The 16755-nt window shown below is 34.8% G+C and overlaps 2 protein-coding genes across 4 annotated transcripts; one reads left to right on the plus strand and one right to left on the minus strand.

Moving 5' to 3' along the window:
* Nucleotides 1-784: 784 nt before the first annotated feature.
* Nucleotides 785-2992, minus strand: LOC106113659 (uncharacterized). Its single transcript, XM_013306510.1, has one exon. The coding sequence runs from the start codon at nucleotides 2877-2879 to the stop codon at nucleotides 1110-1112; it is 1770 nt and encodes a 589-aa protein (XP_013161964.1). The 5' UTR covers nucleotides 2880-2992; the 3' UTR covers nucleotides 785-1109.
* A 641-nt stretch (nucleotides 2993-3633) lies between these two features.
* S1P (membrane-bound transcription factor site-1 protease) lies at nucleotides 3634-16411 on the plus strand. 3 transcript variants are annotated; one of them, XM_013306898.1, is made up of 20 exons: nucleotides 3634-4062; nucleotides 4958-5137; nucleotides 5365-5454; nucleotides 5693-5789; nucleotides 6666-6886; nucleotides 7194-7334; nucleotides 7868-8026; nucleotides 8244-8331; nucleotides 8642-8823; nucleotides 9289-9453; nucleotides 9738-9887; nucleotides 10464-10546; nucleotides 10749-10954; nucleotides 11597-11795; nucleotides 12149-12212; nucleotides 12645-12785; nucleotides 13141-13278; nucleotides 14136-14307; nucleotides 14668-14856; nucleotides 15971-16411. In XM_013306898.1, the coding sequence occupies exons 1-20, from the start codon at nucleotides 3841-3843 to the stop codon at nucleotides 16192-16194; spliced, it is 3111 nt and encodes a 1036-aa protein (XP_013162352.1). In that variant the 5' UTR covers nucleotides 3634-3840; the 3' UTR covers nucleotides 16195-16411. The 3 variants fall into 3 exon arrangements, with proteins under 3 accessions (XP_013162352.1, XP_013162354.1, XP_013162353.1); XM_013306900.1 differs by lacking the exons at nucleotides 14668-14856; nucleotides 15971-16411 and adding an exon at nucleotides 13619-13714 and having other exon boundaries at nucleotides 14136-14202; XM_013306899.1 differs by lacking the exons at nucleotides 14136-14307; nucleotides 14668-14856; nucleotides 15971-16411 and adding an exon at nucleotides 13619-13948.
* Nucleotides 16412-16755: the final 344 nt, after the last annotated feature.

Raw genomic sequence — 16755 nt, forward strand, 5'->3', positions numbered from 1 at the left:
AAGCATTAAAGTTAGGAAATAATATGTAAAATACCTCGTCGCAGTGAATGATTGCTGGAATGATGATGGTGTGTGAGTAGATATTTGACTTTGTCCAAATCGTTTTTCAATGATTGTATCGCATTCTCCATGACATGTACGGGCGACAGTTGAACCAGTTTCAATATTTCCATCAGATACTCTATTATCGTATTCGTTTGATTCTGCACTAATGAGTTAAGATTGTCCACTCTATCATCTAATAAATTGATCTTTTGAAAGTATTGATCTTCAGTTAAGATGTTGCTTTCAAAATTCTTTACAGTCAAATCTCTTCGCGATGTTCCCGCTGATATTGGTGGTTGGGCTAAAGTCATCTTGTCTATGTGTTCCTCGTGTCCTGATGATGCTCCATGTTGGTGACCTTCTGAGTGACTTTTTTTTGCTGCAGATAGTGTGAATATTGTAAGGGCCATTACTAACTTTCTCTTCATTATCTGTCTGGCGCCGGTTGTAACGTTTCGGTACATTTAACAGCCGCGCTGTGTCGCGTGCCTAATAAGTAACTTACTTTCATCAAAACATTGTACCCTGTAGCCTACCATTGTTAAATGGAACAATATCCTGTTTAAAATTATATAAGGAAACATATACAATGTTTATTTAAAAGAAAGTGTCCAAACGTGTTATCATAACTTGCAGTGATTACTAATTTTACAATCCGCACTACTGTAGTATTACAACTAACTAATAAATGAAAGACAGATTATAATGTTACTGTATATTATAAGAAATTTGTATAAAACATAAAAAGTGATGATATAAATACGCTTCACAGTGGACTACAACGAAACATTTTTATTTGTTAATGTAACTTAGGAAGATAAACGCCTCTGCTAATTCAAGAAAGAAAATTAACTGTTGTCCTGTCCAATAACACGAAATAAATCTGTTAACTTAAGAATTAAGCCCAGATGCATGCCCTGGTAAGATGTATTACTACTTTTTTTAAAGTATTTATCAAGCTTTATTTGGTGTAAGGCAAGTACAGATGCTACAATAAGGTACAATCGTAGCTAAAACAGTTTCAGTACCATTTTCTCTAGTCGTATTTCGATTTTCATATAAACCTAAAAATAATTAGGTACAGGATGGCGATACAAAAAGCACTGTAACAATTTGTCTTTTTTATCGGGAGCTGTAGACTGATTTTTACCCGTATTAGAAATTTTATCACTAAAGAGGTCAACATTCAGCAAAGCAATGCAATTATTTAATAACAGCGATTCTCTTTCTTTATCACTTAATTTACTCTTTTGTTTCAATGCTTTCCAACTGAATCCACGTCTTTTCCTAATATTATCTTTAACCCTTACACTGCTTGTGTGTAATACTGTCTCGACTCCACCTCCAATATTATAATTATTACATGCGGGTGTATTGGAAATTGAATAATCAAAACGTTTAGACCTATATAAGGGTCCCCGCACTACAGCGGGTGTACACGACGGCTTATCAAGCCTATATTGTGCAGGCCCAGGAGTTTCATCCAAATTTTGTATTGGTATGAAGTTGTACCAAGGCTGAAAACGTTCGGTAGATGTATAAAAAGGTGCTGTTTTTTGCAACGGCAAAGATCTTTTTGTGTCATTCATCTTCATAGGTAGATCTGCGGGACTGGGAGCACAGAAGTTCTTCTCCAGAGGTGTCATTCTCTTGGCGTTAGACTTGAACATCCAACTTGACTTGATACATTTTTCATGTTGTTCTTCTTCCTTAATTTCATTTTCTTCCTCAGCAATTTCATCGAGGATTTTTGTTTCAGTAAACCGTTTTGTAAATGACCCAAAAGGTGCTTTTGAACAGATCATAATGTTACAAATCTTGCGAGTAGTTTCATAGTCAGCTGGTCCAGGCGCCTGATGCGTGGTTCGTTTAAACCTTGGCGCTTTAAATCCAAAAGGAGCTATGGGAGGCAATTTTGCATGACAATAAGTGTCTGGTGGCTCTGGTAAATCAAATGTACGTTTAATTGTATAAGCATTAGGTCCAGGAATTACTTCGTATTTAGAAATTTGAAATCTCTCAGCTTTCGAACCTAAGAACTTCAATTCCGTTCCTTTAGGTGGTTTTGGACTGTAACTAGCTGGGCCAGGTAGATTTTCTCTTATATTCTTTTGTTGAACCATTTCAATGTACCTGTACTGTTTCGATTTTCTTCTTTTCTCTGCACGGATCTTTTCCGCACACTTTTCTGTTTCAGTAGGTCCATGTTCTATGGTATAATCTGCTGGACCTGGACCATCGTGTACAGTTTTGGTAGATCTCCGCGCTGTCCAGTGGCTCCATTTGCATCCACGGTAAAAAGTAGTAAATTCACGTACTACAGCATCATACAGTGGGGGACCAGCCTTAAAGCCTTCAAGGACACGTTTCTTTCTACCATCAGGAAAAAATTGAAATCCACGATCTCTTCTACATGGTACCGATAACCCACTATCACTCATTGCCCTGGGATAAGGTCCTATAAATATACGCGGACGGTCAGGGTCTTCAGTTTTCAACTCGGGTTCTTCGTTTTTTGGTAAGCATTCACATATATTTTTATCACATTGACAAATAATTTCATCCAATGCATCATTTGTGATTGCTTCGTATTTAAATCGTGGAACTGTTGAACGAATTGACGTACAATTTGGAATGTGCCGGTCGCTCTTAGGGCTGTATGCAGCATGTGTCCAGATCTTATTACCTTTTTGACAAACACGAGGGGATTTTGAAAGGAATGGTGCTACGCTTTCTTTTTGTTTTCTATCGAAAATACATTGGTATTGTCCAGGATCAAGGAGTGCGTAATATTTTGTTACCTTGGGAAACCTTTCTGCAAGATCAAAAGCCATTATGTGTAAAATATTACTAAAATTTTAATTTTTGTTAATTAATTGTGAAAACTGTGAAGGCATAGGAAATACAATGTTTATTTCCCGTCATCCCTTTAACCCTCTGACAAATTACGTTGACATATGTATGAACGTCCCATTTACGTCATTTTTTGTGTGGTAAGAAGGTTTTATACATTTTCTGACAGATTTAACAGCGATGGTAGTGAAGCCCCCGTATGAATAACGGCAGAATAATAATTATAATTAGAACTAACCATGATAGCAACGTCTCCCTCACCGGGCGATGTCACAAGAATCTTATCGCATTTTTTTTATATTGGCAGGGGGTCTATAAGTTATGCATAAAGCATTCCCCTCTGAAAAAAAGGGGTCTATAAGTTGAAAAGGTTACCTGTGAGCAAAACATATCACAACATAATGCGTACTATTTTTCTGGAACTTTGAAATTAATAAAATGGAAATAACAAGGCACGCAACTGCCGTATCCTCAGTGGTTAAAATATGAGGCTGTCAATTAACATTGTTATACTATTTGTAAGATACTTTCGGAAGTACAGCCTAGTACATTTTATTTATTCTTTGGTCTGGTCATGGAACCCTATGACGGAAATCCAAAGTAATGAACATTTTCCAAAAAAGATATGACCTAAAGGTCTATGTTACCAGGTCATAAAATTAAAAAAAAACCCTCTGACGGATCGGATAGTTTGACAATTCTTCATTTATCTGTCACTGTCACTTTGGCAGATTTTATGTACACAAGAACTTTGTGCTACTGTAATGTTTGCTGTATAGTTCTATTGAAAAATACGGCATTTGATGATTTTATTATTAACGTTACGATTGCAATGATTCAAAATGCATTTAATTAATAGAAATTCGTTACCGTTAAAAATCATATCAATGTAATTACTGAATATAAGAAGCAATGGTTTAATTGATAATACAGTCACAAAACATGGGGACCTATTTACTGTTCTTTTTAGTATGTCTCAGAATTACGACAGTTTTTTCTGCTGAAGTAACGGACCCCGTTTTATGTAATGCGACAAGTTCTGAACGTGTAGAATATGAATTTAGTACTGATGTTGTCGGAAGTGAACATATAATTACATTTAGAGGATATTTCCTTCGAAGAGCGAGAGAAAATTATGTGACTGCTGCACTGAACAACGCCGGTGTAAGTTGGGTTATTTAAAAATAAGATTTTTTTTCCGAAAGATGTACTTTATTATTTATTATTGATAATAGTGCTATATTTGTCAAAATTAAGAAATCCAGTAGAATCAAAAGTTGTGAAGTATTTACTATAAGTAGACGGGTTGCTATCCAACGTTTTGATTATTATTCATGATTGCTGGCCATAAAATTGAGATCATGACATCTATTTTGAGATCTCTCTATTTTGATGTTTGTTGTGGGTAATTCAAAATATGTATGCAGCTATAGCCCATTTCCTACATTGTTTTCTTTTGTAACTTTTAACAGACTTTAACTTAGGAGGAGGTTCTAAATTTGTCTGTATGGTTTTTTCTAAAGTTGAAACATTTCCTAAAAGATAACACACAAGAATGTTACTCAGCAAAAATGCTGTTGAAATAAATGTTGAAATAATTTGGTAACTTGTATAAAGTTTGTAACAATGATGAAATTCATTAATACACCACATGTCTAAACAGAGTTAAAAGTCTTTCTATATCAAAAGGGTCAATTACCGACTTATCAGATAAGGAGGGTCATAAAATTAAACACACCAAAAATTACACACAAGCTGAATGACCATGAATTACTGCATAATAATCATGACAATTGTTTTAGAATAGTTGGAAAATAATATAATATGTAATAATTTGACAATACAAAGAATAATTTTGTTTTTTACTTAAAATGTATGTACACAACAATCATATATAATTCAAAATACGTAAAAAAAATCTAAAATGTATATAGTTTAAGAAATTTCTATCACTGTTTAGAAACGCTGTATCGAAAAACAGTAAAATTAACTAATTTTATTCCCAAACCAGTAATCAAAGTAAATATTATCATAAGGTATTGTGGTCCTTTCATTTCAGGTATCGAATTGGACTATAGTTCAACGTGAAAATCCTGCTAAAGATTATCCGAGCGATTTCGATGTGATTGTAATGAATGAAGGTGGTCGAGCAGCACTTGATGCATTAAAAGACCATCCTGCTATCCGTCGTGTTACAGCACAGAGGATAGTTCAACGTACCATCAAATATGTACAGGAGGTGAGCGATTTATAAGTCCTGCTACAATTTTGTAGTAATTTGGTCACAAATCATCCCATCCAAAGAAAATAGTTACATTTCATCTGTTACAAGATCTAACTCTTTTCAATGAGTGGTCGGACTGTCATACACTTTTTAGTCTTGAGCTTCTTATCATGTTGACAAAGCCTTATGGTTGTTGGCCAGTAATATTCAAACCATTTTGATTTATTTCTAATTTGCAACAGGATACAAATTGTGGTCCCAATGGGTGTTTATACACGGGATGGCGGAATCATCGTCGGAGAGCATTACATTCTATTAGAAAACCGAGAGAGGTAATTTAGTATTTTTGTTCTCAACCATGTAGTGTTTCTGAATTTAATTTAGTATTATTTTTAACATATGTAGAAACAAAAGAATAGGTTTTATAAAAAAAAAATATTGTTTTAACATTGAATCAAACAATTTTGTTTGGAAAAGTCAAGTATTTGTAGTTTATAAATGTGAAATAAAATATCGAATAGCATATTGATCTGCTTGACTTCATAATTCAACTAATTCTCTTTGTGATAGAATGAAGGATATTCATCAAGGAAGCTACTAAGAACAGTTCCAAGACAAATTACATCAGTATTAAAGGCAGATCTACTGTGGTCGTTGGGTGTTACAGGTTAGTTGGCCATTGAATTCCTTTGTAGAAACTAATGTATGAACATATATTGTCATCTCTCTTATGTTCATAAAAAGCATAGAGATAGTATTATGTGCTCTAATGGGATTTTTGGCAGTAAAATTGATTATTTTTGTAATGCAATCATAATTAAACAGCATTCTCTAAACATATACAACACCATCTATCTAGAAATTAATAATTTTAAAACAAAATTTCTTATAACTAGATATTATTTTATGAATATGAAAGTAATAAAGTTCATTTTTGTATACGTTTTGTGATTGACCCATTTATGTAACAGATAGTGTCAGTTGAGTTGAGAAACATTCCCACAATCTGTGGTGTGGTAACATCGTTATATATCGTAAATAACAATGAGATCATTGTGCCACTTCATTACGTAACTTCTTTATATTATTACCAACAGTAAAGTCTTTTTGTTTCTTCTTTATCATTTCATAAAACCACCTTCTACAAAGGTGCCTTAGATTTATCTATCCACCAGCTGTCGCGCGCGACTCCGTTCGCGCGGGATTAAAAATAGATGTTGGCCGATTCTCAGACCTACTCATGATGCTCACAAAATTTCATGAGAATCGGTCAAGCCATTTCGGAGGAGTATGGGAACGAAAATTGTAATACGATAATTTTATATATAAGATTTATTCTACTGTAATCTCCTGTAAACTAAAAAGTCTACTGATTTTGAAAATTAATACGATCAATGCCAGTACCTCGCTGCGTACGTTCACTTTAGACTTTTAAATCGTGACAGCAGTAAATGTGTTAAGATGTTTTCTTCATAATGTCAGGATTAGTCTAATTTATATATTTTTTTTAATTTATGCATCTCTTTCCATGTATCATGTCTAGGTGAAGGTATAAGAGTGGCAGTTTTCGATACTGGCCTAGCACGTCATCACCCGCACTTTGGTCGTGTAAGAGAGCGTACTGATTGGACAGGGGAGAATACGTTGGATGATGCATTGGGTCATGGAACTTTTGTGGCAGGAGTTATAGCTTCTCGAGCTGACTGTCTCGGCTTCGCTCCTGACGCTGATCTACATATATTTAGAGTTTTTACTGATAATCAGGTAATTTTAAACTTAATAACTATATCAATTTATTCTATACTAGCTGTCGTCTCCCAAATTAAAAAAAAATCTTAATTACCTATGTGTTCTTACTATGTTCTATGTCTACAAAATTTCATCAAGATTGGTTTAATCGTTCCGGAGATACCTTCAAACAAAAACATCCATCCATCTAAACATTCGCATTTGTAATATTAGAAAGATTATTTATGTGATTGATATTCACTGTCTTAAAATCATTATTTAGGAAGGAACATATTTTTTTTTGTTTTGCCGTTTTTAAATGGACATGATTGTTAAATTCCAGGTTTCATATACGTCGTGGTTTTTAGACGCTTTCAATTATGCTATTATGAGAAAAATTGACGTACTTAATTTAAGTATTGGTGGACCAGATTTTATGGACCATCCCTTTGTTGATAAAGTGTGGGAGCTAAGTGCTAATAAGGTATGAACATAATTAAAAGACAAAACTTAGAGCTTAACCTAAATTTCTAAATATTTATTACTAGTTTAAACTCCATTAATTTATGAGGTTTATTCTATTGAATATTTAAAACAAATTTACATGACATGTCATGATTACTGATTGCTTTGTTGTAATCAGCTCATCATCAACTCACTATACGTCCCCACTAAGAGGCTCGGAGTCTACCCTAAGTTAGGTGTGACTAGGCCGTAGTCAACCACACAGGCCCAGAGCGACTGACTTCATACATATCTTTGAACCTCTTCTCAGACATGTGCAGTTGTGTATCTTCACCATAAGAACGTCAGATAAATGTACATATGTAAATTGAAAATTGAAAAACATATTAGTACATGGTAGGATTTGAACCCTTATAAAGGCATAGACTAAAGGGGTGACTAGAGATAGTCAACAATACTGGCCCATTATGAGTTTGTTGACTTCACACATATTTTCTTTGCAGATATATGTATGTTTATGTAATATTTTTAAACAAATGTACATAATTCTAGGTTATAATGGTATCAGCTATAGGAAATGATGGTCCCTTATATGGTACTCTCAATAATCCAGCTGATCAGATGGATGTCATCGGTGTGGGTGGCATTGGGTTCGATGATCGTATCGCCAAATTCTCCTCTAGGGGAATGACTACCTGGGAACTGCCTAATGTAAGTTCTTGGAACCTAATTTCTGTTTTATCTTATTCTGTTAGTTTTCTTAGCGTCAGTAAAGCAGTTAAACTACTAAACAACTATTCTATATGTATTTTTATTTATTAATTAGGTTGCAAGCTATTTTAAGCAAAGAAAATGTAATCAATTTCAGTCGTAAACGTGCCAATTACGTGAATCAATGATTTAATCAATGTATTTGTGAATGTTCTAGGGCTATGGTCGCATGAAGCCCGATATTGTGACATACGGCAGCGGCGTCCGCGGCTCCAGCGTCACTGGCGGCTGTAAATCTCTCAGTGGTATGTAACATTGTAAATATTATACATTAATGGCAATATTACCTGTCGCCCGTGACTGTGTCCGAGTTATAGTAACCATGTAGTTATCCATGCCAAATTTTAGCATGGTCCATGCTCTCGTTCTTGATATTTCTTCTAACAAACATCCATCCATACGTCCAAAAATTCGCGTTTATTAGTATTAGTAATATTTCATTCTGTTTCCCACCTGTCTTGTAAAAAAATGGAATAAGGAAAAATTGAGAAGGCTTCAGCTACGGCTTAACAACTAAATTAACAACACACTTACCATGACTTATTGTGACAATAGGTACGTCAGTTGCGTCACCAGTGGTTGCTGGAGCGATTGCGTTGTTAGCAAGCGGCGTGCCACGTCAGCACGTGACACCAGCAGCCGTCAAACAGGCGCTCTGTGTCACTGCGCGTCGTCTTCCCGGGTACAATATGTTTGAACAGGGACACGGGAAACTTGATCTCATTAGTGCTTACCAGGTGAATATAATAAGTTTTGATAAATAATTCGTATTGCTTTAAAAATTACAGTTAGGAACTGTTTCATTTAAACACGTGTTTAACCCTTTGACAGCCGGTTATTCATTTTTCAACGTGGTTATAAGCGTATGTATTACCAAACTTACCTTTATTTATTATTAACATGTATGTATTTGTCAAGATCGCTTTTTCGGAAGCCTATACACCAGATTTCAAGGATTGACATGTTATGTTTAAGCTTGAATGTAATTGAAAAACTGTTTAAGGTTTTTATGCTTCAGTCCCATGCGTTTCAATTGCAGGAACATTTGAGTTAATACATATTGTTATCTCAATTCTAATAAAGAGAATGAAAGGGATAATAATATATGATACAATGAAACGTAAAAAAGCGGTAGCCTGTTGCATTAATATATTATTTCTTAAGATTGTAGTAATTTTCCCCTATTTCTTTTATTTACATAGTTCCTACGCGAGTACACGCCACAGGCGAGTCTCAGTCCGCCTTACATGGATCTAACAGAATGCACGTACATGTGGCCGTACTGCACACAACCTCTGTACTACAGCGCACAACCGACCATCGCTAATGTCACCGTAGTTAATGGACTAGGGGTCGCCGGTGATGTGGTAAGAAACTGCGAACATTATAAATAAATTGCTTTTAACGAAATTGGGAAAATTCTATATAAATCTCTCTCTGATCTACAAGGTCATACTGGATTTAAAAATTGTTCAATGGGGAGAAAATCTGCCCTTTGCTCTTTATGCTAAATAGACAAAAACACTTTGTATACAAAGTTCTCTGCAGACTAGGCAAGAGCTTCTGTGAAATTTCACACAAAAAATTAAAAAATTTAAAGTAATTTTAAAAAGCTTTTTTTAATTTATACTTATTACAATTATGTTTATAGAAAGAGGTGACATGGCACCCTCATTTACCGCATGGGGGGTTACTATCAGTGTCAGCAGACTACAGCCCCATATTATGGCCCTGGTCCGGCTGGCTTGCTCTCAGCTTCACTGTGCTACAAGAGGGCGCTGACTTCGATGGAGTCGTTGAAGTAAGTATAATTTGATAGAAATTACTTAATCTATCTAACGAATATTATAAATGTGAATGTTTAAATGGATGGATGCATGTTTCTTTGAAGATAACTTCACAACAACTCAACGGATTTTGATTAAATTTGGCACACATGTATAAGATAGTCTAGTTATTAATTTTTTTTTTAATTCTGCCCGGACAGAATCGTCAGCGACTGCTAGTTTAATAGATAAAAGTGACGAGAAAACATTTAGCTATCGCCCGCGATTACATCTGCGCGGAATTTAAAAAAAAATAATAGCTTATGTGTTCTTCCAGACAATGTTCTATATGTATACCAAATTTCATCGAGATCCGTTCAGCCGTTCTGAAGATACCTTCACACAAACATGCATCCATCCATCCATAGATCTAAACATTCGCATTTATAATATTAGTAAGATTGACATAATGTCTTACTCTGTGATGCTTTATTTCTTCGGTTGATTTGATTCATTAATGCCTAAAACATTTAAGACAACTTGATATTATGTATTATTTAATATAACATTTGTTATTTTTAAAGAATTCTCTAAATATTCTTACATTTCAGGGTCACGTGAATATAACAATAGAGAGTCATGATGAAACCAAAGAACGAACAATGATAAACACAACACTTATGTTACCAATCAGGTAAACTGTTTTTTTTTGGTTAAAGAATAATTATAAATAAAAAAAAATCACGCAACAGTAACGTCTGTCGTACGAGAGAAAATGGTAAAAATAATTCAAAATAACTGTTAATAATTAAATAAATCTTCCAATATTCAATCTCCATTTAATAGATTTCAAAAACGAAGTTCTAATTTTTTTGTCTTGACTTTTTTATTTTCAGGGCCCGTATAATCCCCGTTCCCGTGAGATCTCGTCGTCTCCTATGGGACCAGTTCCATAGTTTACGGTACCCTGGCGGTTATTTCCCGCGGGATGACCTTCGTGCTAAACATGATCCTCTCGACTGGCATGCAGACCACGTGCATACTAATTTCAGAGATATGTACCGCAGGCTACGAGAACATGGATTCTATCTAGAAGTTATGGGTAAGATTTATCATTGTAAACGAAACAAATAAGAAACACATCTTACTAATATTATAAATTCGAATGTTTAGATGGATGGATGGATGTTTAAAGGTATCTCAAGAACGACTGAACGGATCCCGCTAAAATTTGGCATATATGTAGAACACGTAGGCTACTAATTAAGATTTTTTTAATTCCGTACGGACGGAGTCGCGAGCGACAGCTCGTAATTTATATACGACTTAGAAAACTTATCAGACCAATGGGTATAACTGAAATTAAACTACAGAAGCTCATTAGCGCCCTCTGTTATTGTTAAAAAGATGTCGCTATATAGAAATGACTCAGATACTTCGCTATATCTTAAAGAATATATTGTAGACGATAATCTTTAAAGTTATAGTGGTTTTAAATTATCTTAGCGGCTCAAGTTCATCCGAACTTAAGAGCAATATCTGAAAACTACTGTTCTAAAATAAATTATTTAAAAAAACCTTTTTAAGCATATTTTATGTAATTTAATCTGAATCTATTTGTGACTTAGGGTAAGGCTTCGAGCCACTCCTTTGGGACGTATATGAACAGATGATGACGTAGAACAAATATTCGATTTCTATATATTTAGCTCTTTTTCTAGTATTAAATATTATTATTATTCAGGTACTCCATTGACTTGTATCGACACATCACTGTACGGCGCACTACTTCTAGTCGATCCCGAAGACGAATATTTTCCCGAAGAAATGGCTGCATTGAAAAAAGCAGTTGACTCTGGTTTATCACTGCTTGTCTTCGCTGATTGGTACAATGCTTCATTGCTACGACACGTTAAATTCTACGATGAAAATACGCGGCAATGGTATGTTAAATTATAAAAACTACAGTTTTTAGTGTGTCAAACAAGTAGATAAAGGAATCCGCCGATATAGCGAAGCTAATAAATATCCGCAATTGTAGAGGCGTCCCACAGAAAAAGAATATTTCCCTTTCCTATACAGGTCGCTTTTCCGTCAAACCAACTTCCCCTTACTCACTTTTCTTGTAACAAATGGATGGGAAGGGAAAGAGTAGTAAAATTAGATCTCTAACACGCATATCGATCAGACGAAACGAAAATTTGCTTCCACTTCATGCCCGTCTTCTTTTTTCTTTTCTTAAGTTTTGTGTAATTATTTAATTCTATATATTTTGATTGTAAATTGTTTTTTCCAGGTGGATTCCAGAAACAGGCGGTGCAAATGTTCCCGCGTTAAATGACCTCTTAAGCATGTATCAAGTAAGTGCTAATTGACTCTTGACTTTTAATGTAACCAAAGTTTTAATTATGGTCCTTCAAGCAGGATACAATTGTTTGCAAAAGAAATTCAATGTACTTACATACTGTTTTTGTTTACTGTTTCGTATTATACATTTAAGTCTCTAGTTTGACTCTACACAAACTTTTTTATCTATTTAAATCACCATGCAACCAAACTCTTTGTACAAAGTGAAGTTAGTGCGTGTTTTGTATGTTTAATTTTTTTTAATCTATATCTATACATGAAAAAAATAGACTGCTTGTATATACGAACGTATGAATGGATATTTGTTGGAAGGTATCTCCAGAACGGCTGCATTGCTCTCGTCCAAATTTAGCATAGTCAGGAAGAATTCATAGGCTTATAATTGTTATATTTATAATTTTAATATTTAAAAATATTTGTTTTAGATAGCGTTAGGCGATCGTGTATTTGAAGGTGCCTTCAAACTTGGCGGTCATCCGATGTACTACGCGAGCGGAACTCACATACATAGCTTTCCGAAGCACGGCGTATTGATTACTGCGCAGTTGTCCGATCAAGGACAACAAGTAAGTATTAAAGTATTGTTATCTCTGTTTTTGCAAAGAGAACGACAGGGATAGCTATATTCCTGTTATACATGAGTTGCGAACGTAGAGTAGACTGTGATTATATAAAAATTAAATGAGACACACCCGAAGGCACTGACTTTTGTCTAAAAATTATAAATCGAAGCATCAGGGATGGAGTTACGGGGTCACACTCATAAAAAAAATCAAATTGAGAACCTCCTTCTTTTTGAAGTCTGCTAAAAATTGAGACCATAAGATTATTTTATTGTTAAGTTTGGTGTTGGGTTGGGTTGTCAATTTTGTAGTAATGTTTCGGTAGTGGAAACTCACGTTAATTATTAATTTTTGTCAGATAATGTCAGGTGAAAAAGGCGGTGGGAAGGCTGGGGCGGGAGTTGATAACACCGTTGATGTGCCGATATTAGGCCTCTTGCAGACGGATAGTGGCAACCGGGAATTCACAAATGACACCGTGGATAAGTTGCCTAAGGTAAGTCTAACAAACTCATAATACCTAATACTATAATCAGATAAACTTATCTGACCCGGTGGTACTGTGAAATTAAATTACAATACCTTATAATTAATGTCAGAATGACACAAGATGTTTGTCATAATGTAGCTGTCATGTCATGTCTTATATTATTTCTAATAGAAAAAAACAACGCTTTCCAACAGGGCAGTTAAATTTATCAGATTATAAATATCGTATCGTGTTAACCCAATGTTGTGTCGTCGATGATTGGTTCATTTGTTTCTTTATTAGGTTCGTGTTGGTGTTATCATGTAACTGTCGCTTCTGTGGTGAATTATCATCATTGTCATTTCAGCATTACATCACCAGTTCACTGGTGAACTTAGGCTTCTCTATGAAGCTCGAAGTAGATCCACCGCCTGTTTGCATCGACTGAGGTCACATTATACAGGTATGTTTGCGGATGGCCCGATCATGAATGTTGGTTTATTTTGGTCCTATTCTCTTTTGTGTTTATATTTATGTGATGATTATTTTCTACGTCTCCATTAGCATGTACAAGGAAGCCAGTAAACTGCCCACAATTGTTTCTGAATAAACTCCGAATACAGCGTCTCTCTTATTGGGCCGGTTAATTTTTTTTAAACCCATGTCTTTATCTAGTCATATACATTTAAAAAAAAGGTTTGCGATCACTTGCAAAAGTTGGTATATTTTTACAATGCATCTTTATCAAATAGAAGATTTTTTATTTCGGAAATTTAATTTGTATACATTTTAAAGTTAACTTTTGCTAGTAATGGTAAACTTTGAATAATGTGTGTATATGTTAATCTAGTGACATAGAATTATGTATGTATGTGTGTATGTAGGCGGGTCGTGTGGTGGTGTACGGTGATTCGTCTTGCCTGGAGGGCGGGTCATCGCGGCCATGTCATTGGCTACTACTTGCCGCTCTGCAGTACGCATTGGGCGGACACCTACCCGCCTCATTGAGGGACGCTGCGGCCGCGAGAAAACGTGACGTGCACCTTATACCATCCGGTGAGATATTTTTATAAAGATACGATGTTACCCCGATAGTGTAGCTTCTCAACAGTGAAAGAATTTTTCGAATCGCTTCAGTAGTTTTGCAGTACATGCAATGCAAAGAAATAAACAATCAAATCTTTTCTCTCTTTATAATATTAGTATAGAAAGGCGAATATGTCATATTTGGTCGTATTAACACTTGTATTAAGAGATATAATGTCTATTTTTCAATGAGATGTTTGACACCTACAAGTAAAATACTTTTAGGTGACGAGTATACATGCCTTTACCTTGAAAATAAGTAAAAATCCACTATATGAAGATGCTGTACTATATAATAAGCTGCTTTGATAAATTGATATTTTGTTACAGAACTGCCTCAACGTGCGGAAGGTGGGCGATTGCACTTGTATTCTCGTGTGCTGGCGGCTGACGGCAGCGGACCCCGCCCTGTCCCGCCGTGCACCCCGCCTACGCCACTCCCACCGCAACCAGTGTCCGCGCCCCCCGCCGCCCGCACACTAGCGCCAAGACACGCGCCCACAGACCCACGGAGCATAGGTAAAACTATATTCCGTCCATGTACTGATCTCTATAAATTGACTGGCTATAATAAGTTGTGTTTTGTGTCTATTTCATTTTCACCATTTTGGCGCTGATGGTAGTGGTTTGTAGCTGAGGGATTCATCGAACTAATAATATAGATAGAATTAACTGTCATATAACAATGCAAAAATCATTTGTTATTAAATTCACATGATTAATCGATGATCCCTTAATTGTTCAATGTTGCAGTGGCTACAACACCATGCCGTGTAGTAAGGCATCATATTCATATCTCATTGTCTATTAATCCAGTCTAGCAAACAAATCCAGCTCTGGGTTAGCCTGACAAAAATATACCCATACTGGATCACAAACAGTACATTCCAGTGTTGGTATATAAGTTTTATGATGCTTTCTAGCGCTGGATTTTATTGCTGGACTGGAATAATGCAAACTGGGTATATCGTATTTGTAATTATTGCCATGTGCAAATTCACAATTACTACGGTTGTGAATCCACTGCAGAGATAATTTGGTTTAAATATAGAACTGTACATCGTTTTCTTTTTATGGAAAAATTCCAAAACTCGAACATAGTTGTGAATACAACAGCTGCCAAGTTCTCTCAACTCGAACTGCATTGACCTATTTTCAAATTAATGACCTTTTCTTAGTATTTAATCAATATGAGTTTATGCGCTATTGTATGCGGATGTTACATCATTGGTTTTATTTTAAGAACAATTTTTATGCTAAATCTAAAAAAAATTAAATAGCGTAAATTACATACGTTTCCTTATTGCCAACTTAACAAATATTTCCTTTTTCTTATCAGTTGTTATGTTTTTATGTGTTATATCTTTTTAATTATTTTGTAATGTTTTTTCAATTGTTTTGTTATAGTGAAAGCATTAAATATTTTTTTTAATATCAACGAATTTCTAGCCATAGGTCTTTTAAAATTCCTTAACATTTGCAAAAATTAAATCCGACCAATCAAATTCAATTGTAAAAACCATCAGCTCACTTATGAAAACATAATATTAAAATCTTCCATCTATTCAAGTTTTTGAGATTATAAAAATATTTATTTTGTAAAACATATTATTATTATTTCGTGTTTTTTCAGGTGCTCCAGAAGTAGAGGGTACAGAGCCCGCCCCTAGAGCTTGGAGGGGCGCAGGCGCTGCACCTTCGCGGTCACACCCCGAGGTAGTTTACGAGCCTCCAAGTCTGGCCAACAGAGCCCTAACTCTTATTGCCATCGTGGCTATAATTTACTGCGTGACAACATTCTGGAAGCGATGGGGACGAAAACTGAGACGACGGAGACTTATTTCTCTAGCCACCTAGCACAGACCAAAACAGTGCCGAAATAGATCGAACGGTAGGTGATGTATACCGTCAAAAGAATTATAAGTTCTAACGACATCTGTGGACAAAAAATTAAACTATTGTTAGTGTTGCAGTGTTTGAAAAGTGTTTGTGAACAATAGAAACTAATTTCGATGTATATTGTATTATTTATATATAAAAATTGCAGCAGTGGCCAAGTAGTTAAAATGTATGTAGCTGGTCATTTTTTATTAACATTGAATTGTTTTTGTTGTTGAAATAAATTGTATAATTAAATAGAGCTATCTTTTAATTTGTAAAATGTTTTCTTTTAAAAACATTATATTTCGTAACGTTATTGTAAAACTTAATTAAAATTATTTAATGTTAAGTATGTTAAATTATATAAATGATGTTCTAACGGCGACTGAAATGGTAACAGAAAAATATGTTTATTTTTAAATTGTGTATATAATATGTATGTCAATTAGAGTTATATGTAGTTTGTATTTAATATTTATATGTATATGTAAAGAGTAAACACATAGATGTGTCGTCTACAACTAAAAATAGATATAG

This window comes from Papilio xuthus, unplaced genomic scaffold (genome assembly GCF_000836235.2).
Source record: "Papilio xuthus unplaced genomic scaffold, Pxut_1.1 DF828177.1, whole genome shotgun sequence".
Taxonomy (NCBI): domain Eukaryota; kingdom Metazoa; phylum Arthropoda; class Insecta; order Lepidoptera; family Papilionidae; genus Papilio; species Papilio xuthus.